This window comes from Esox lucius, chromosome 3 (assembly GCF_011004845.1).
Source record: "Esox lucius isolate fEsoLuc1 chromosome 3, fEsoLuc1.pri, whole genome shotgun sequence".
Classification (NCBI taxonomy): domain Eukaryota; kingdom Metazoa; phylum Chordata; class Actinopteri; order Esociformes; family Esocidae; genus Esox; species Esox lucius.
In genome coordinates, this window is record NC_047571.1 from 19,121,519 (window position 1) to 19,142,518 (window position 21,000).

The 21,000-nt window shown below is 38.6% G+C and overlaps 3 protein-coding genes and 1 long non-coding RNA gene across 5 annotated transcripts; 2 read left to right on the forward strand and 2 right to left on the reverse strand.

Annotated features, from left to right (window-relative positions):
* The first annotated feature begins 1,897 nt into the window (after window positions 1-1,897).
* LOC105021787 (leukotriene B4 receptor 1-like) lies at window positions 1,898-6,663 on the forward strand. Of its 2 annotated transcripts, none has more exons than XM_029119175.2 (5): window positions 1,898-2,084; window positions 2,677-3,276; window positions 4,466-4,666; window positions 4,764-4,804; window positions 4,941-6,663. In XM_029119175.2, exons 2-5 carry the CDS (start codon window positions 2,695-2,697, stop codon window positions 5,206-5,208), a joined length of 1,092 nt encoding a protein of 363 aa, XP_028975008.2. In that variant the 5' UTR covers window positions 1,898-2,084; window positions 2,677-2,694; the 3' UTR covers window positions 5,209-6,663. The 2 variants fall into 2 exon arrangements, with proteins under 2 accessions (XP_028975008.2, XP_034144597.1); XM_034288706.1 differs by having other exon boundaries at window positions 4,764-4,856; window positions 4,941-5,031.
* A 1,878-nt stretch (window positions 6,664-8,541) lies between these two features.
* LOC105021781 lies at window positions 8,542-9,673 on the reverse strand. The gene is made up of 3 exons (XR_828857.3): window positions 9,346-9,673; window positions 8,846-8,870; window positions 8,542-8,658 (listed from the first exon to the last, which is right to left on the reverse strand). It is a non-coding gene; the product is annotated as an uncharacterized LOC105021781 (long non-coding RNA).
* A 1,044-nt stretch (window positions 9,674-10,717) lies between these two features.
* sdr39u1 (short chain dehydrogenase/reductase family 39U, member 1) lies at window positions 10,718-15,385 on the forward strand. Its single transcript, XM_010889684.5, has 6 exons — window positions 10,718-11,128; window positions 13,658-13,764; window positions 13,858-13,940; window positions 14,122-14,243; window positions 14,366-14,518; window positions 14,645-15,385. Exons 1-6 carry the CDS (start codon window positions 11,113-11,115, stop codon window positions 15,073-15,075), a joined length of 912 nt encoding a protein of 303 aa, XP_010887986.2. The 5' UTR covers window positions 10,718-11,112; the 3' UTR covers window positions 15,076-15,385.
* A 353-nt stretch (window positions 15,386-15,738) lies between these two features.
* mettl17 (methyltransferase like 17) lies at window positions 15,739-20,954 on the reverse strand. The gene is made up of 14 exons (XM_010889663.3): window positions 20,761-20,954; window positions 20,165-20,306; window positions 19,549-19,698; window positions 19,151-19,238; window positions 18,981-19,062; window positions 17,834-17,907; window positions 17,653-17,747; window positions 17,504-17,574; window positions 17,304-17,411; window positions 17,139-17,207; window positions 16,508-16,558; window positions 16,313-16,405; window positions 16,016-16,218; window positions 15,739-15,926 (listed from the first exon to the last, which is right to left on the reverse strand). Exons 1-14 carry the CDS (start codon window positions 20,827-20,829, stop codon window positions 15,836-15,838), a joined length of 1,386 nt encoding a protein of 461 aa, XP_010887965.1. The 5' UTR covers window positions 20,830-20,954; the 3' UTR covers window positions 15,739-15,835.
* Window positions 20,955-21,000: the final 46 nt, after the last annotated feature.

Genomic DNA, 21,000 nt, shown 5'->3' on the forward strand with positions numbered 1-21,000 from the left:
CTTCTGTAATAAATGGATATACGATACGGTAATTGACCTGACTCCTGGTGTTTTATTCTCCTTTCCAACAAACCAACTCGGGGAAGTGTTAGACTTCAACAACAGCCAAAATAAAAATAACATCAAACAAAAATTTGATAAAGTTTCAGTCACTAAACTAAGAACAATGTATCTAACACTCCCTATACCTCCTAAAGTGAAAGAAACACATTTCAAGGTAATGAACAACATTTTCCCCTCTAAAGAATTACTGAGACTTCGCTTTGGTATAGATGTTAATACATGTACATTCTGTGAAAATGATGTCGAAACTACGGACCATGTGTTTTTCTCATGTAATGTGATAGAGACATTTTGGTGTGATATACATCAATGGATTAAGTAACAGATATCTTCATTCCCAACCACTATTTCCTGTGATGACATAACATTCAGATTAGTATTGCAAAATAAGGGTGATGAGCTCTGTTCTAATACAATTGTATGTCTAGCTAAATTTTTAATTCATAAATGTAGAACTGTGAAATCATCTCCCAAATTTATTGTTTTTTTAAATGAATTTAAACTGTATATGAAGTCCTTAAAAACTCTGAAAGGTCCTAAAGCACAAAACATATATGATACCCTAAAACACTTCCCAACGGAGGTAAATAGTTGAACAATGAATGTATTCTCCCCTTGTGTTATGGTATTATTATTATTATTATTTATTTATTTATATATATATATATATATATATATATACAAAAAAATCTATGTCTCACTTGCCTTTTATAAACCATCTCTATTTTTGTTACTAAGACAACTATATATTTATTGTTTGTATTAAGAGCTGTTCCCTATGGCTATATCTTCTCTGTATCCTATTCTGAAGAACCGAATTTATGCAGCCATGTTTGTTTGTGAATTTTGATATTTTCAATTTAAAAAATATAATAATAATAATAATCTCTGCTTAGACTGCTGCCCCCGCGAAAATGATGATGATGATGAGATCAGCTATTTGGTCCAAGATCCGAATTTGTCATAAACCCAACCGGAGTAGCCATATATGTTACATTTGTTAGTTTAAAAAAAGTATTCATATGACGGATGCATCCCCCGTAGATCTCAATGTTTGTGTCGAATATACTTAGAACTCAGTGCTGGTCTGTACCCGACCAAATCCAAACATTTGATTGGGTCAGATGTGTGGACCCAACCACTAATCATTGTTAATAGAAAATGAATTCAGTGCTGTCTAAACCGCAAAAAAAGAAGAAAAATACGTCGAAATGTATTTAAAGACGTTGCCTGATGTCAATAGCCCTATTAATTGAGATTTTTACAAGCAACGCAACACTGATTTGTTTCCTTATTTGTTATTTTTAAACAGATTACCCTACATTTAAAACAGATCAGATTAGATCTAAAAAAGATGGCACAGGAAAATGTATAATTTATATGTATATAAGTACTAATTTGTGAAAATATATCAGGAATGGGCAATCTGGGTAAATCCAGTTTATGAAGGCTGTAGGTCTATAACATTTAATTAACTTCTTAACGTTTCCTTTTTGCTTCTGATGAGTATTTGATAACAATGACATCTGCTCTTTTCGGGCCTGCATATGGATTTAGATAAACATATCACACTGGAATAAAAATGTGCTGTCCTGAGTTGAAGTAAAAATTATTGACATTTACACTTCCCGGTTCTACAGAACACTGACAGAAAATGTGGGGGAAATCAGAATCTAGACGGGTCAGGACAAATGACACATTTTGGCATGGTATGAACAAGGGTAGAGAGAGAGAGAGAGAGAGAGGTTGGAGACTCATGGAAGGAAGGACACACCTCTTGTCATTCATAGCATGTTGCAACATGTGGGGAGTTAACTTAGTCACATTATTGTGGACAGAGCTGAGGAAAGCAGCTCTAAAGAACATAGAACATTAGGAGAACGAGAGTGGGATTCCAGATGCCAGAAAAAGTCAAGGGAACACACCGTATAGACCAATAGATCACTGATCCCACTGCATGGTTGCATGCCCTACTCAGACACACAGGTCTTCATTATCACCAGTCTGGTCTGAACAACAAGGTGAGCGGATGCAGACACTATCCTTAACATTCTGATTGTTTGCTTATTGTTATTCTTTCTCTCATTTCTTAACATCTATCTATCAGTATCTCTTATTCATTTAATATTTTATTTTAATTAATTTCTCAAACATTTCTATCTTTTCCTCATACAGTTTCCAAATCCATTCCCTTGTCATATCTTCTCCATTGTTGGTTTGTTCATACGTGTAGTCAGTTCAGTTTTTTTTAATCACTGCTGTGGGGGTAAAACATCATCCAGTTCATACCTGTTAAATTAATATTATGTTTGACAAGATTTATACCAAAAGTTCAGAAAAATGGAAGACCAGTATAGGATATTCAAATAAAATGATTGGGCCAATAATGTGTTCAGATAGAGGAGGTGTTAACATCTGGCAAGTTATAGCCTGTCACCTCAGTTCCAGCTTAACGTTAGCAAGGCTTTACAGTATACAGAGTATTCGCTTGCCTGTGTCAGTGGCATTTATTTTCAAGTTTGCCTCAAACATACTGTGGACCACTGTCTACAGTTCGACTATCACCTAAAGTCTTGTTCATTTCTGTTTTTCTCTGTTAATTTTCTCCCTCAGAATAAAAAAATCTTCCCAATGGCCAATGACAGTTATATCTTGAATTCATGCAACTCCTCCGGCAGCAGTTATACGGATCCCAGGATCGTGAGTAACCCCATCACCACATCCATAGGAGCCCTTATCATGAGCATAGTCTTCCTCCTTGGTGTCCCAGGAAACCTGTTCATCATCTGGAGCATCATGGTCCGCGCCCGCAGACGCTCCGTCACAACCATCCTCATCCTCAACCTGGCTTGCGCCGACGGCATCCTCATGTGCATAATTATCTTCTTCATCGTCTACCTGGCAAGGCGGAACTGGGACTTTGGTCTCATCATGTGCAAAGTCCTGTTCTATCTGTGCAACATAAACATGTATGCCTCCATTTTCCTCATCACGCTGATGAGCCTGCACAGGCTGGTGGCGGTGGTGTGGCCCACGCGAGTGACACCCCATGCCAGCAAAAAGATAATAGTGCGGGCCATAGCTGTGCTCTGGGTCTTGGTGTTCTTGATTTCTATCCCTGCTCTGTTGTACAGAACAGTGGAGGAGAACGAACAAGGAGACCCAGACCAGAAACGCTGGGTTTGTAACTCTCATCACAATACGACTCAAGAGGTAAGTGCGTGAGATAAGCTGATATTAAGTAACAGTGTGGAGTTAGGAGCTGTCTGTGTGTCTGCGGTTGTCTCTGTTCAAATATACTGAATAAATGTAGTTAAAATATGCAGTTATTCGCAGGGCATTGTTGGTAAACAAGGTTTTACCCATCTTGGAATGAGTCCTTAGTACTAGCCAGTCCTTTGAGTCCGTAGTACTAGCCAATTCTGTGAGTCCGTAGTACTAGCCAGTTCTGTGAGTCCATGGCAGTAGCCAGTTCTGTGAGTGTGTTTGACAGGTGCTATTTCTCCAATTCAAATTTAAGGAAGCATAGTTAGGATGTAATGTTTCTGCAGGATGGCCTTAAAAACTAATATTGACCAACTTCTGTCCCAACCAACAATAGTATGTTAAAATACAGTGGTGTAGCCTTTGTTGCCCTCGCGCATCGATGAGCCTTAGGCACCCAACACCCTGTTGCCAGTTTGTGGTTTGTTCCTCCTCAGACCACAGTTAAATTGACAGTTTCTCACAGAAAAACAAATATAATTCATATAAATGGTAGACCGTAAAGGACCCATTTCCATTCTCAAGGAAGACAGTATTTCCAGAAAAACAGGATGATAAACATAATAAGGCCTTGGACGAATTCAACTTTGATTTTCATCCAAGGCTTTGGCCGTATCCTTTACTTCCAGGGTGGTCGCTGTAATAGTACGGTGTCCTGGTCTAAAACCAGATTTAAATTGGTTTCAATTAGTTTCAGTTAAAGAATGCTGCTGTATATTTACTAACAATACCAATATTTTTGAAAGACAAGACAGTTTAAAGAGGTTGATAGTTATCGGGGATACTAGCATCACCACTTTTATTTTGCAAACACACTTGCAAATTTCCATATCTTAGGAATGACCACCGTATTTAATGTTAGATATAAAATCTGAAAGGGCACCAGAGATGAACGGTGCTGCGGCACGCTTTAATAACCAGCAGGCAAGGGTCCAATATATCAGGCCCTGTTACTTTGTTAGAGTTCTTAGTTAAGAAAACCTGGGAAAGAGGTCATGTTCATGTTACATACATCTTATGTAAACTATCCTAAATGTTTGCTAGAGACCATATAACGGGGCCATTCATGTTCCTAAATAAGCCTATATTCCACAAGGCTGCTGTGACCATGTGAAGTTCACTGTTACCTCATGTTTAGGTGGTGTTCCAGTACACCTTTGAGACAACAGTGGGATTCCTGGTTCCTTATGGACTTATAGTGAGCAGCTATATCTGCATTGTGAGACGCATCAGACAGACCAAGTTTCGTCGCAATGTCCGCAGTGAAAAACTCATCCTGGCTATCGTTGTAACATTTGGCATCTTCTGGTTACCCTTTCACATGATCAACATAATTCAGGTGTGTGGTCTCACTGTTAATTCAGCATGTGCAGTTAAATAAATAAATTGGATTATTTTACAATAAAATTGTTTTTCTATGTGGTTCACTCTCCTAGGTGGTGGCTACGCAGCTTAAAGAACCCAGCATGAAAGCTAGGCATGTGCTTACCAACTGACACATAATATTATTTCCCCTTCATCTAGCTGAGGTTTAATATAATTGTAAACACTGCACATACAATGACAGTAACAAGACTGTAACAGCAACATTAACTCCATCCCATCCTTTGCAGACTAAATGACATATGGAGACCCAGTCGGGCTGTGACCTCTGCACTGGCCTTCATCAGCAGCTGTGCCAACCCTATTCTCTACACGTTTGCTGGAAAGTCTTACATCAGACGGGACGGAATGGCCTTCATGGCCAGGCTCTTTGAGGGGATATCGCTGGACTACGGGTTAAGGAAGGGTCGGCAGAAAAGAGATATTGAGGGAACAGGAATTAAAGAAACTTTGAGTCTCAGCAGCACAGCAGAAAATGCTGTGAAGAATGGAATTTAGACACAAAGAGTTAAGGATTGTACTGCACATACTGTACTATTAACCCATCAGGACAGCGCACTTCTGCACACAGACTGCTTAGAAGCCTATTTACTGGCTGCTCCTCTAATAGTCCATACAGAAACATCTGAAACAATCCCTACAATATTTTGTATAGGTCATAGGTCACTGATTCTTGAGAGTCGGGACAAAACATGTCCCACATAGAAAGGTCTAATTTATATCAAAAATGAAGAAATTCATCATGATTGACATATTTACAAAGTTACATCTAAATGAATTGTATATACCAATGTAATTTTTTTCTAATTGAAATGTATGGTATGTGGTTAGAAGGTCTATGTTATTGCAAGAGGTCACAATATTAAGCATCCCAAAAAACTTTTAAAAAGCTTTACAATTGTGAAAACATATATATCAAATAAAAAAGAAGGGGTATAAATATAAAAAACAATGCATGACGTAAACATCAAACAATATTTTCCATTGTTTTGAAAGGTCCTGAGGGTACTGTGACAGTAACGACTGTTAGCAGCCTTAATAATGGAGACTGGCTAGCAATAGTATATGATGACCACTGGTGGCTAGCCAAGACCATTGCTGTGGATCCTGAGCATCAAGATGTGAAAGTGGAGTTTCTGCATCCCCATGGTCCAACAGCAAAGTATCAGCCTAAGCTTCTCACTAAGGATGTCTGTTTCTGCCCAGTTGAAGACATCATGGTGAAACTAATGGGGAAATGCATCACCAGTCCAATTAAGAACATGAGAGATCTACAGAATAGCCCCTGATGTGATGGACTTCATAGAGCGTGAGCATGTCCGACACCTGCTGCTCAAGGCATAGGCACAGGTTAGACAAAAACGAAAACTTAAGGAAGCTAATTGAACCTGATTCTAAGCTACAGATTATGTGTTGCAGTATTGTTTTCAAGGAATGTCAATTTAAGATCGCACCCAGTATGAAGTAGGCAGTGCAGGGCAATCACACATCCAAACACACCCACACATGCCACTTTAAAGTAAATGACTACTTACAAAGGAGGAAAGGAAGAGGAGAAGAGGTGGATGAGAAAAAGGAGAGCAGGAAGTGGTGTAGGGGAGGTAGATGAAAACAGAGGGGGAGGAGGGCCCCTGGTTTCCCTTATTGTTTTTTTGATAGTTGGAAACGGTGTAATTAATAGTAGTTGGAAACGGTTGCAATTAATAGTAGTTGGAAACGGTGTAATTAATAGTAGTTGGAAACGGTGTACTTTATAGTGGTTGGAAACGGTGTATGTGCAATATGTTTATTATAGTTTGCTTTACAGTAAGTTCAATACTCTAATAACAAGGAGTAGTTTTAGTAGTAGTGTTTAAAGAGAACATTTGTTCAATAATCAGCAATGCACACACATTTTTTGTCAACACCGTCAGACCTTCGTCAACAGCGTCAGATGTATGTTTTTGTAAATGTTTTGGGGAAAACAATATTGTTCAGTTTGTTGTTTTTGTAATAAAGGACCATCTGGTCTACATTGTCTTATGTCTTATTTATTTAAGGAATATGTTTGACAATATTGAAATTAAAATCAAAGTTTGAAAATATTCAGAATAATGTGAAATCAGAACTTAAGTTTTTATATTTTTTCATTTTATTTTTTACATATGAGTAACTAAACACTATTACAACATACTTCAGAACTTCAGATTCTTGTTGGATTGGGAGAATTAAAATGTTATGCTTCTTAGTGTGTCTGACGGAATTGACACAAATCCAGTTCTGAAAGGAAACATGTTTGTTTACATGGTTAAATAGCTAAGACCTTTCTCTGCAGAAATATATAACTCTAATTGATATAGTGTGTATTTTATAAAAGTTTTTTAAAACGTGTTTTGTCCCGACTCTCGAGAATCCGTGAGGTATAGGACCACAAATATAATAGGTCCTGAAAAACAAGACAAAAGACAAGCTTTTTTGTGCAGCATTGTACTTTGAGAGGAATCTTTAATTAACCATTTCATCAAAACAAAGTCTGTCAGTATTTCCTTTTTTCAGTTTTATTTTCCTATGGTAAGAAATCTTTTTTTTCACAGAATTCACAGATTTTTATTTAACTTTATGTCTACAGGCAAATTGTGTATTTCTTTTTTCATAAATATATACATACACGGTAAAACTAACATTTCACAACACAAATATACAACCTATCAAAACCTCCAGGACTCAATTCCTTCAAGGACAAAAAAGCCTAGAAGCTTTTATTCCACTTCTGGGTTGAAGGAAAGTTGGTCTTACATAGTTCAGAAGCTAACCGTTGGTGTGCAGTGGCTCAGCCACTTTCTAAAAAGTATACCTCATCAGCAGAACTATGATCTTGAAACATGTAGAACCTTTGAGTGCAATCTTCCTAAACATAGATCCAGATTCCTAAGTGCAGAAATCGCTGGTGCCACTTAAATTGCATAAAATGTTTGTTAAATCAAATGAGGCCCACAGCCCCCAGTCAGGATTAGGTGTTTATTAGTCATTTGAGAGCTTGGATTATGAAGACTGATTTCTCAACATCAATGTAAAAAGAAGATAGCAAAGACAGGTTTATTAGCTCACTCTGGATCAGACTGGCTTCATCCCTTTAAACCTCAGGCAGATCTATATAAAATGTACTCTTAGGTTACTGAAAGCGTATCCTGTAAAGCTTTTCACCAAGTTAAACAGCACTACCTATTAGCTGCCCAAGAGATATTTAACACAGGGGACAGGTTCATGAATAATCCAACATTTAAAGTACCTGAGCCAGAATACTGAAGAATCCACCACAATAGAAGGGACAGGATGGAGCACATTCAATGTGGCTTTTTCAGTCTGGCCAAGCAGCATCTTGCTAAAGCAATTAATAGATGTTTATAATGTATATACATTAGAATTATTTTGCACTGATCACATTTTCCTCTTGATAACTGAAGTTAATATGGTAGTCTGTGTTTTTGGTAGTCTTTAGATATTAAACTGGAATAAAAAGTTAACACCCATTAATACAAAACCCCCCACCCCCCCAGGCCTTTTGCTAGTGTGAAGGATTATACTCCTTACCTCAGATTGTGTTTGGTCTAAAACTACTAGCAGCACCATCACATCAACACATGTTAATGACATGTTAAGAATTGGACCATAACCAATTACATCAAGTGCAAACTCAATGTTTGGGTGCCATGAAAATAAAGATAAAAATGGCAATCTTCAAATTGTTGTTTACTAATCAAGGTTTAAGTGGATTACAAGAAAAGTACATCCTGCAGGGGGAAGAACTAATCAGTCTTAGGATCGACAGTAAGAACAAAACAGAAACAAAGATGAAATTAAATTATTTATTTAACACAGACTCCCATAAAGAACGGCAAAACAAAGAAACTTCATTGTCTAATTTGAGGAGTTGATGTAAAGGATTGGTATAAACTGGAGTCCGGCAACCTAAAGGGGAAGATAATCAAATTGTGACTTCAAAAAAGTAGCTTGTAACTCTTCAACATAATCTTAACCTCCTCAGTGCATGTGTATAATCACTAGGACTCAGGTGAAACACGGATCATGCAACAAAATCATCACCGTAAGGATGTTACTGTACAATGCAGTTTCAATTAAAAAATAAATACGTTACCTGTTTTTCCAGGACAATGGATTCCCTGTTAAGGTAAGCGACAAACGTTAAGTTCAGTTGTTAGTGAAAAACACAGCAAGTGTCTCCACACTAAGTAGATAATTATTAATGAACCGGAAGGCCAACTACCACAGTCAACCCAGTCAGCGTGTGAAAGCATAATCACGAGGTTCAGTTGAAACACGGACTCACGAACAAATCATCATTTTGGGTAATGACTATGGACCAAGGTTAGATATGTATGGGTCACCGGTCTAACAAAAAAGCAATTTATCCAGAACGTGTAGCAGAGGAAGCCAAGTACCCAGCTCGTTCTACTTAAAAATAACCTCTAGCATACGGTCTTGATTGTTCAGCTAGATTCCAACATTTGAGGTTAAACACTGTTAGTGGGTGCATTTAACGACACTTCTTTAAACTAAGACAGGTACTTATAATAGCCTATTTAAAAAGGTCAAATATTCATTACCAAAACAGGCACAAACGTTGAAAATGCTTACCTTTACTAAGGTTTCTTGGGTGGAATGAGATACGGGTAGAAATAAAACGGCAACATAAAACCGATAACCGATCAGGCTGCGAGGCTAATAGTAATACGAAATAGCAAACTAGTGCTATACGGAAACTAATTGTAAATGCTACCAAAAAACTACATATAGGTTGAAAAACATTTAAGGCAATTAAGCAATTACCGGTATTGAAGGAAAACTATTTACAAAATTATATATACACAAAGACGTAACCAAAACTAACAGGCCGTAAGACCAACCTACATCGTCTAACAGAACCTCCCTAACCGCAGCAAGAGGGAAAAAAAGACTGATTGCGAAAGCTGGGGGAGAATTTATCTGCTTAAACAAACCACGTGTTGTGAGAAACGCGCATGTGTGTTATATCGCGTAAATGTTTGAAAAATGTAATGATCAATACTTCGTATCACTATATATATCTTGCTTGCTTGTAATCTTTCATGTTTAATCTATCTAAGGTATAGGTCACTCTTCTGATCAGAGGAAATGGACTAATGTCTCAGATGTTTTGCAGTCTAACATTAATTGATATAATTAATATGTATGTATGGCTAATGTCATATCTATTATCATATCCATAATATATTTATGCCTGCATAAAAAACGTGTTTCTGGTAAATAATTAGATCGCAAAGCAAGTTCTCTAAATTCCCCGCACATCATGGTAGTGGTGTAGTAAATCGATTTAAAGCAATTCAAATTATTGTTTATTCCAGAAAAAAAAGACAAATCAGTTTTTTTGCAGTGAGTTTATATTGCTTCTATTGAATAACGTCATTCGTGAACACATCTAAATCAAATTATTAACTATTCACACCGCAAACAGCATGCATGTCTAATTTAGCCTACCCTTCCAACTTCCTATTTGCACGAAACCTCTAAAAATATTTAGCATGTTTAACCCTTATTTATACAGTCTATGGTTTAACCCTGACAATTAAGATTTGCAATGTAGGCTGATCGAACTGTTGTAACTGTCAAAAATTAATGATTTTGATTGAAAAAGTACTAACATAATTGATTAACAACAGCATTTCCGAGAAATGGTTTAAATGGATTCAAATTACATTTCTACGGAGCCCTAGAGGGTACCGAGCCCAGGAGGTGACATTGAATGATTTTAAAAAAATGTGCTCTCGTTTTTCTATTAACTTGTTTCAGGATTTTTGTTCTGATCGATAACATTATATGGAAAGTTAGAGAGCATGTTTTATAAAAAACAATCTCAGTGAATGTCACCTCCAGGGCTCCGTACTGTCTGATTTACCACATGAACGCTGCATCATTTTCCACCGTGGTTTCAGTAGAAAACATAGACCCACGTATTTGTTACGTACACTTATAATGTTACGAATCTGCTAAAACGTTACATGATACAAAGGCTACTGAAACTTTGATAGGCCTATCTTACGAATTTACACACGTGTCAAAGTTTGGGTTTAACTAAAAAAAGTTTGAATTTGCATTTTGCATTTGAACTTATGACCTAAGGTAACACGAAATCTGCTGTCAAATATTTACTTAAATATTTTGAGTATGCCCCCTGACTTCCCCTGTCATCAGGCTGGATTTTTTTAGTGTTTAAAAAAAAATTCTCAGTAGGAGCTCGTTTTTACCGAGTTTCCAGTGTTCACGAAAGCACTAAAGATCGATTTGTTTTGAACGTGGTGGAGTGTACGCTGTAACTTTCAGTCAATAATCTATACAGGGCAGTTTTTGAACTGGAAAGTTGGTGTCATGAGAGTCTTAATAGGTAAGTCAGAATGTATTTGTATATCACAACAAACCAACGTGGTTATTTCGTTAGTTAGCTAGCCAATTTGCCGTGGACGTATGTGTTGTGACTGTTTGCTAGGACACCATTTTTGTGGTCCCAGTTTTGTTAAGGTAATTTTCACATGTAAATACCCATTCCAATTTAAAATAATACTCTGTCCATACAACCACAGAGGAATGTAAAAAGGTGGGTTAACATTTCATAGGACGCTTGCGATCATATTTAATGCAGACTTAATAATGCAGACAAAGGGATTCAAGTTTTACATTTTCTCGATATCTATATGCAAAACCTAGTTCAAAGCCAATGTCTTAGGTTGCTGAAATGGTCATTAATACAACTAAACAAAATTTACAAACTGACATGTTTACATTTTCTGTCAAAAACAACTTTATGTGAGCGAGTTTGATTTGTTGGCTTGCGCCCGGGCAGTTTGGCGCAATCGTCCTTTTTACATGATGACATATATTGCCTAACTGTAGGATTTCTGTCGGAGAATACCTGTATACTTAGTCATTGTTATACACATTTGACCCTGTTTTGTAACTATGCTGAGTGAGCATGCGCGTCATGGCGGCTCACGCCTGTCAAAGACGAGTCCCGCGTAACTAAATTAAACCACACTATGCGTATAAATAATATTACATTGTTTCTAACTATAATAAAACGTAATTTCTAAATATGGCTTTACCATAACGACGTATGAATATTTCGGCCAAATGATGTACCTGCAGTATATACCAACATTACATTACCTACACTACCAAGCGGTCAGCTATTCATATTAATTCTGTTATATTCGGCAGAACTCTCAGATTGAACAATTTTATTCACTGTAATAACACTAAATTTTTTGTTTCCATAATAACTAGTTAACCTTTATATTTCCCCAAAATAAAAAAATTCCAAATAACATTTCCACGTTATTCACATTTTTTGAGATGCAGCAGTATATTTCAGTGACTCAGTGTGCTTGACTTGGCATTTTGAATTGCACTCACACATGCAATCCCCTTAATTGCTCAGGCTGTCAAACGGCAAAAACATTTCTCACATTATAACCATATTGCTAGGTATTGTGCTTTCCCACATTGAAGTAAAAAAAAATCTAAATCTACACACCTTTATTGAAAGTGCAGCTTTTATGATGTAAAGGCTGTCAGGCTTTTTTCACCTTGAAAGTCATAACCAAAATTATGTATGTGAAAAACAAATGGATAATTCTCAGAAAAATATTCTGTCAATACCTTGGTTGCATGAGTATGTACCTTTTATAATCAGGGTTACAAGTGTGTATAAAGGTAATTATCAGCTGAAGGCAGTTGAAGCCCTAAATAAAATTAGCTGTTCCTGTAGGTTTTTCTTGAAGGTTTCTTTGTGTGAAGACCATTGTTCTAAAGTGGATACAACATAGCACCACCAGGACAAGGTCAGGATGTGAGATTCCAATGGCAACATAAAAGGAATAGCAGGAATTACTGTCAGGGACTGGGCACCTACTGCATATTACCTGTTTTCTCCAAAGAAGCTAAACATAATCCAAGCCTAAATACATTCCCAAAAACCATATGGGAAAATTTGTTAGAAGTTTTTGCCCATATTTGGCGCAAAACCAACAAGGCTCATCACCCAGAGGATACAGTACCTACTGTAATGTTAAGCATGGTGGTAGTAGCGTTTTGCCATGGGGCTGCTTCTCTTCAGCAGGGACAGGGACTGGTTAGGATAGATGGGACAATTAATTGCACCCAAAATCAATATATTTGGGCCCTAACCCTCTTGTCCTAAGACAGAAACGGAAATTAAAGAAAAATAGTATAATTTGTTTGGTGTGCACACAGATATGCAACCTAGGCATTGACAGTTTTTTTTTCCCCCCAGAGAAATTATCAATTTGTTTTTCACTTAACTATTGTTGCTTACAAGATCTTATTACAGGTGAAAAAAAGTCCACTGTATTAAGAAATAAACAATAATTATCTTTTTATTCTACTTAAAAAAAAAAAATACACATTTGATTCATTTATTTTACTCCTTGGCCTCAGTGCCTGACCTGGACCGGTTTCGCTTTTTCTGGCCATTTCATTGGTCCTGAAGTGAAATATCTGCACTGGTTTATTGCAAAACAACAAATATACCCATTGAAAGCTTACCTGGCCATGTTCAGTATGAAAACATTCTAGAAAGTTGCAGATAGAAAGACCACAAATAGGCCCGGCATGATTACCATAGGTGCATATTTCTATCTGAATATTGCAAATCATTGCTTCCTGTTGTACTCACCGCTTTGATGCTTGATGACCTGTGATTCTTATGCCCAGAGCAAGTTCTACAGTCATTGTAGGACCTATCCTCATCATACTCTCTTCAAAATGTCTTGTTATAGTCACTGTTTCAGACAGATAAAAAGACAGCAGCTTGTGTTATCTAATCATTCCAGTGTGCTTGTTCCTTTCTGTACTAGTAATCTTGTAATATTTTCAATCTGCCTTTGCTTCTCATCAGGAGGAGGATCGGGTTTTGTGGGCAGAGAGCTGACCCATTTACTTAGACGCAAAGGTCACGATGTCACAATAATATCTCGACAGCCAGGTCCGGGAAAGATCACATGGGTACAAAATTGTTACAAATAAACCATTTATTTATAAACAGCATTAATAAACAATTAATAAAAAAAAAAAAGTAATCTCATTCCCTTTTTGCAGAGTGAGCTGGAGTCTGATGGCCTCCCACCATGTGAAGCCACTGTCAACCTGGCTGGAGAGAACCTCATGAACCCACTGCGGTGGTGAGCAACAGAGAACATATTACTAATGTACTTTCATTTGTTATGGTCTAGACTCTTTCCAGACCTCATTGCCTCCCCCTCTTCATCTTTGTGTTTTTGCTTCTCACCTAGCAAGCATGTACTGTACCGCTTCATTGGTTCATGTTGCCCTGACTCTCCCTCTTCTCGCATGTCGGTACAGGTGGAATGAGAACTATAAGAAGGATCTGTTTTCAAGTCGGATTGACACAACCACAAGTCTGGCTCAAGCTATTGCTGCTTCCCCCAGCCCCCCTCAGGCTTGGGTCCTTGTCACTGGTGTAGGTAAGTATGTTAGGTTCCTTGCATAATGTTACAGTGACACAACCGTCACTAAGCTCCTTACAGAACAGAGTTTAAAATATTTTGACCATATTTGCTGGTTTCTCTTTGTCTTTGCATCGCAGCATGTTACAGGCCAAGTCTGACAGCCAGGTACTCAGAAGAGAGTGAGTGGACGCCGTTTGACCTCCTGTCAAGGTTGGTCAAGGAATGGGAGGAGGCGGGCAGTCTTCCGGTAACAGTTGCACAGAAAACCAGGCAAGTCATAATCAGACCAGGTAAGGGAAATACATTAACTATCTGTGTGCGTGTATTAGTAACAAACTGACCATTTTAATTTGAGACGGTAGGCTTGTGATCGCCCAACTGATATCATCTGCTTTACTATTGTGTTCCTCCACCAGGTGCAGTACTGGGTCGCGATGGCGGTGCCATGAAACAGATGATGACTCCGTTCTGGCTAGGCCTTGGGGGCACCTTGGGGTCTGGTAGACAACCATTCCCCTGGATCCATGTCTCTGACCTGGCCGGCATCATCACTCATGCCATTGAGAACTCTTCCAGCACCCTCCCTTCCGCTGTCCCTCAAGTGTTTAACGGCGTTGCCCCGGCAACGAACACCAACTACGAGTTCACCAAAGAGCTGGGCCGGGTCCTGAGACGACCCACAGTCTTCCCTGTGCCAGGATTTGTCATAGATGCTCTAATGGGTTCAGAGAGAGCAGTAGTGCTCACTCAGGGTCAGATGGTAGAACCCAAGAGGACCCTGGAGTCAGGCTTTCAGTACAAGTACCCGGACCTAAGCTCTGCTCTGAAGGAGATTGTTGATAGATAACAACCCAAGGAAACAATGGAAATTATGAGGAAAGGAGTTTTGTTTCTCCTGAATAACCATGAAATGGACTCTGTTGTCTACATTAAATGGTCTCCAGTGTCAACTGCAAGAAAGGAATATATATGTGTGTGTGTGTGTGTGTGTCTGTACGTGTGTATATATATATATATATATATATATATATATATATATAGCCTACATTTAAGGTTACGTGCAATGTATTTCTAACGGTGAGTTAAAGGTGGGGGGTCAATCAAAAGAAGCATGCGATCGTGTCACTTGTTTGCTGAATAAACTGGATGTAACAAAACATGAGTTTATTGCAGTGTCCCTGACATTCACACACTATACTGCACTTCAAGCTGACATTAACATCCACAGAAGACCTTTAGCAGAGGGGCAGTTGAATCAAAGTTGGCGTTCCATGTCTTCTTGTCAGTTATCTTCAGTCTGAGCAATTTATGTTGACCCGTCTTCAACCCCTCAGTCATTAAATAGAACACTAGTCATAAAGACACCAGCTTCTTGGTGCTCTGAGGCAGTGGTTTCCAAACCTCTCCTGGGGGCACCCCAGCCATTCCATCTATTAGATGTATCCCAGAGCTAGCACACCTGAATCAACGTATTAATTTAACAAGCCCTTACCTGTTGATTCAGGTGAGCTAGGTCAGGGCAAAAAACTAAACTGTGAGATGGCTGGGGGGGCCCCAGGAGAGGTTTGGGAACCACTGCTCTAAGGATCTATAATGTCATTCACTGGTCAATCTAAACTTCTAGATGCACTGTCATCTGGCCTAATGATTGGCAGTTGATCTCCCCACTCGCTACTGCGGGCACAGCGATACACGTCTCTGTGTGGAAAAGACACAGTCAGTCATTCACGTGTTTCAGCTGGACAGTGGCAGTGTAATGATGCTAGGGTGACGCTGCGTCAAAGTACCTGCCATGTCTGTGTGCTGTCACCACAACCCGTTTGAGATCTCCACTAGAGCAGCAGATCTGACAGTGCACATGTCTAGGTCTACGTAACACTGGTGCTGTGAGCCTGGCCCAGTCCGGCCCCCCTCCATTAACCTCTTCAGTTGTTGAGGCTGTCCTTGACAGGACCAGGTAGCTGAACTTCTCCGTTTGGCGGTCTGGGGCCTGGGAAGAAAATAAGAACAATAGGATGAACTTGATTACAATGTAAGGCAAACACTTCAGCAAGATCATCCAGCTCTTCATAATGGCCTCATACCCCAGGTAAAGGAAGTGGGATGTAGGCTTGAGGGAAGTTGCAGGGTACTAAAGGTAGCTGGGCCAACTTCGGACAAGGTGAATCATGAGGACACTGTCAAAACAAAGCAGACTGAAATCAATATGAGGGAAAGAAACTGTCAAACCAGATGTCAGAATGTGTGATAATGACATGGGAATAAAATGTATAACATACTGGGGCAAATACGGATGGTTTTCTGGGGTCATAGGCTGCTTTTTCTTGTTTCTAGGATTAAAAAGGGTAATAACAACATTACGTTTTCAATGTATTGAAATTACTATTGTATCATTATTTCATAACAAGATGGTAGCAGACAGTATATACACAGGTATCTGCCAAATGAAAGAAAAGATAAGTAAATGAAGGATTCAAAGTGCAGCAGGTTATTACATTTATGGATAAAAAATACTGGGAAGGCCTACTTCTTTTGGCTATCATTGCTAGAAGATGAGATCTCACAATTCCAAATAGGGTTTATTGTTGGCATGTCTGACATAAGCTTCAGAGAAAAAGCATGCTCAACATGCTGGCGTTTCACAATATGGCTGTCTTACACACCAGATGTCAATCCAACCCCCATGGATGACTTAAGAAGGCATTTTCCACCACCCTCAACTAAACACCAAATTAGGGAATTTCCTGTGGATTCGCTACCGTTCCAGAGAGTTCCAGACACTTGTAGAATCTATGTTAAGGGGCTTTGTTCTTATGGCTCCTGTTTGCCTGATTCCCTATTAAGACACTGTTGGTGTTTCCTTTACTTTGGCAACACAGTATACTCTACATATGATTAAGAGAGGAAGACCTGTAGAAGTGTGTTTCTGGCGTCCATAAGTATCTGATGGCCCTCTTTGGTCCCGTTTTCTACAAGCACCTATAACCAGAGCACAATTCAAAGAAAAATAGTTGGGATGAGTCTTGTTATATCAATTTTGGTAATCTGCAGTAGGTTTGTAACATTTTCACCAACCAGATAAGAGCTGGTCTTCCTCCACAAAGTGTGTACAACATCTTCCCTCTCCCTCTGACTGCCCAATTCTGACAGAGAAAAGGCTCCAACCACTAGATCAAATTGCATCTGTAGGTAGTAAAACAAATACCGTCATCACAAAGTCCAACCGATTGCCTGTATTCCAGATTATCAGGGACTATGAAGGGAACCTGACGAACCTTTGGAGAGACAGGGAGAAACTGACGAAAATAGACCTGTTCGATGACTGGTTCCCCCTCTTCACTGCCGCCTGCTCAATAAAGAACAGCATTCCAACAATGTAATCCTGTCTGTCCGTCTGCCTGTCCACGAACTATGATGTACGTACCTCTTAGAAGACGATCCGCTATTGTGTTCATGGCCCCAGAGCTGTCCACACACACCATCTCCTTCAAAGTATCTGCCCAAAAGGAGTGTCCTGCCCTGGAGGTAAATGAGAGCAAGGCTTAATATGACATCACACCGTTACAGGCAGGCTTCTGAATTAGTGTGGTTCCCTCGATTCTCACCAGAGTGCTGTTCCTAAACCTGAACCAAAGTCCAGGAGAGAATGAGGGGAGAAACAGGGATCCCTTTTTTTTATCTGGAAAGAGTGATAGAACAGAGGTTCATTAAACGCTGTCAAGTGTTAGAGGAGATCTTCCCGTGTATCCTGTTTGAAAAGCACTGGAAATTAGTTATTAAACAAGGTTATCTAGATTGTAATGTGCTTAATTAAGCAGCCCTGTGAATAAACTGCACAAGAGGCTGTTCAGGAGGACTTCTAGATGGATGTCTAGAAGGCAGACACACGTCACTGAGAACTAATAGCTAGCATTAGCCTCTTTTACGCACGTTTTTGAGCTGACTCGATATTGGAGGCTGCTCCAGCAGGTTTTTTTAACAAACATGTTAGCTAATTGTTTAACATCTCTCATTCCAAGATGAACTATGCTTAGTTTTACATTTCATTTTTTGCAGCTTGCTTGCTTTTAGCTGGAAATAATGGTATGCGATGCGACCATGCAAGACTGATGGTGTAGTATTAAAACATGTGTTGAACTTGATTAAAAAAAAATTACAATGGAAAGCTATGGTGGTACTTTTCGATTTGCAAATGTTTTTGTATTGTCATTATTGGGGCTTTATAGTTAATTGCTTTTTAATTTTTCTGTTTATTTACTAATTGTGTTTAAATCAGTCTGGTAGATCTGTTTTATAAAATTTAGAGTGTGGGTGGATACATGTATGGTCACGGCTCATACATTTAAATATTAAATAGATAAAATAATTTCATGAATCATCAACCTCCATCTGCCCCTGAAGCAAATTATTATTAGATTTATTGTTTAAAGCAGTGATTTAAACCTATCTTAAGGACCGCCAGCCATCTCAAAATATTGTTGTAGCCCTGAACCAGCTCATCTTAATAAGTAGTTACGGCCTGGTCATTATTTGACAAGTTGATTCAGGTGTGCTAACGTAAGAATACATCTTATAAATGGAATGCATAGGGGTTGCCAGGAAAGGTTTGAGAAGTCCCCCCCCCAAAAAAATTATCTCACCTTGTCTAAAACTAACCTCACCCTTTTTAGACAACTTATCACCATTTAAAAGTGCTGTGCCAAGTAACATGTATATCATCGCAGCATGTTAGTACGTGATAATGCTAATTACCTCATTTAATGCTCTTTTCACTGCAGTGTAGCCACCTGCCAGCCTAGCGGCCATATACACCACACCCAAGTCTTCATCATACCTGGGAAAAGGAGACAGAAGAAGTTACATAATACTACTTACATTTTTGAGCTAATATGTCCAGGGTTCCAGAAAATCCACAGTGTTACCTCATAGGGGACCAGCGATATGTTGTCTTTCTGAGTTCAGTCAACACTTTTTTTGTGATTTGTGCCTCCAGCAGCTGAAAGTCTACATCTGGGGAAAACACATTAAATCCACAATACCACATCATCTGAATGAATCTGCACGCTGGACATATATATGAATTACTCAAGGATATTGGTATTGTAGAAACATTTGGAGCACAAAGTGCAAACAATGTCAAGATTCAAAATATATGAAAATAGTAATTTTTACCACACACTACAGCACATTTCTTGACCTGACTGCAGTTCTGCATCATTACAAACTTCAGTCCTTGAGGTCCTTCACTTTTCTCTTTCAACCTTCCATACCAACTAATCTGCGCCTCCTATTTCTTTTAATGTTATATAAATTCTGTCACCTTCTTCCTTCTCTTTTGCCTTCTTCCACAGGGCCTCCTCCAGGGATGTGGCTTTTTCTCTCAGTGTTGCATCTTCAGGAGCTCTCTTCCTGCTCCATAGGAAGTTGGTGAGACGGCATGCTTTGTCAGCCAATCCCGGCACTTCTGCTCCTGCAAGTTGGGAGAATAAAGACAAAAAGAATGGTGTCATATAATGATAATTTCTCTTGTTTGGGTTATGTTTTATCAGATTCACTTTATTATTAGGGATTAGATGAAGATCTTATCACATTTTGGTGAAAATGTATCCAGAAATACAGAACATTTTGGAAAAGTTCTAAATATCAATTGAATGCGCATGCACTCACACATGCATTCACCCATACTTACAAATAAACACACAGAGAAGCACACACAGTGTATATATTTATGCAAATACTGTTATTATTACTACAAATACTGCATGATTATTAGTACTAATACTGTGTTATTATTATACAAAATTATTAACAACATTTTGTTTTGTGGCTTTCCTCAAGTATGATGTGCAAGCACCAGATATTTTAGTCCAGTAGACTGAAGATCCTAAAATGTTTGACCCACTCTGATTAAAGTTAAGAAGTCAAGTGTCATCTACCATGAATGATAGCTAGTGCTGCTTTCTGGAGTTCCTCTGGTAGACGTACAGTCTTCAGATTGGTGACACCTGGGTGTTTTCTGTGTGGAGCACCTTTTAGGAAGTCAGTTTGAGATTGGGGATGTACTCCTACACTGAGCCCCTGTTGTGATGAAGAAAACAAGTTATTTCAGGAATCAGCATTACAATTATTCCCAATCCATATTTGAAGCCTGATGATGAAAGCTTCCACATATCATAAATGGTAAAGTATTCTGGTTTTTAGATTGTGTCTAGTTTTTATTTTGGGGTAAAATATATGTTTTGTATAGTATTAAATTATCTGAAAGCAGAAATTCGCAAAATCCCACGACTTGTTTTTACACACAGTAATTTTCAATTAGCATCATTAACAACTATGGTGGAACTGTACTTTTTGAAGAGGTTATTAATATGGTCAGGGGCAACAACTGAATACCAAAAAAAATTGCCCTCCCTATGTGGACACCTCCCTTCTGACCCATGGGTTTAAGAAAGGGCACATTCAAAAGAATAATAATGGCAACACGAGAATGTTCAAGACCGCTACTAAAGATAAAATAAGACATAAGGCCTACCCTGTACATTATCTTAACAGTAACCACCCTCTGACACAGGACACAGGCACGATGAATCCGATAAGCCATATCTTAGTCACAACAACTCTTAAGTTCCAAAACGAAATAGATGATCGCTAAACACCAGATAGCTACTATCTAATGATTGGGCTCCCAGCATGCGACAGTACAGTCGGTTGTACGTTTAGAAAATACTTCCGACTGTTAACACCATAGACAACACTCCGGGCGGAACCATTG

Excerpts from the sequence above, each read along its gene's own strand:
- LOC105021787 (XM_029119175.2), top strand. The coding sequence starts at position 2,695 with ATGGCCAATGACAGTTATATCTTGAATTCATGCAACTCCTCCGGCAGC. Across the intron at positions 4,667-4,763 it reads ACATGATCAACATAATTCAG|GTGGTGGCTACGCAGCTTAA; the intron begins GTGTGTGGTCTC and ends TCACTCTCCTAG. Across the intron at positions 4,805-4,940 it reads GAACCCAGCATGAAAGCTAG|ACTAAATGACATATGGAGAC; the intron begins GCATGTGCTTAC and ends CATCCTTTGCAG.
- sdr39u1 (XM_010889684.5), top strand. Across the intron at positions 14,244-14,365 it reads GGTCCTTGTCACTGGTGTAG|CATGTTACAGGCCAAGTCTG; the intron begins GTAAGTATGTTA and ends TTTGCATCGCAG. Across the intron at positions 14,519-14,644 it reads GCAAGTCATAATCAGACCAG|GTGCAGTACTGGGTCGCGAT; the intron begins GTAAGGGAAATA and ends TTCCTCCACCAG.
- mettl17 (XM_010889663.3), bottom strand. The coding sequence starts at position 20,829 with ATGGCTTATCGGATTCATCGTGCCTGTGTCCTGTGTCAGAGGGTGGTT. Across the intron at positions 19,239-19,548 it reads GGCAAAAGAGAAGGAAGAAG|ATGTAGACTTTCAGCTGCTG; the intron begins GTGACAGAATTT and ends TGTTTTCCCCAG. Across the intron at positions 16,406-16,507 it reads AACCATCCGTATTTGCCCCA|TGTCCTCATGATTCACCTTG; the intron begins GTATGTTATACA and ends TTGTTTTGACAG.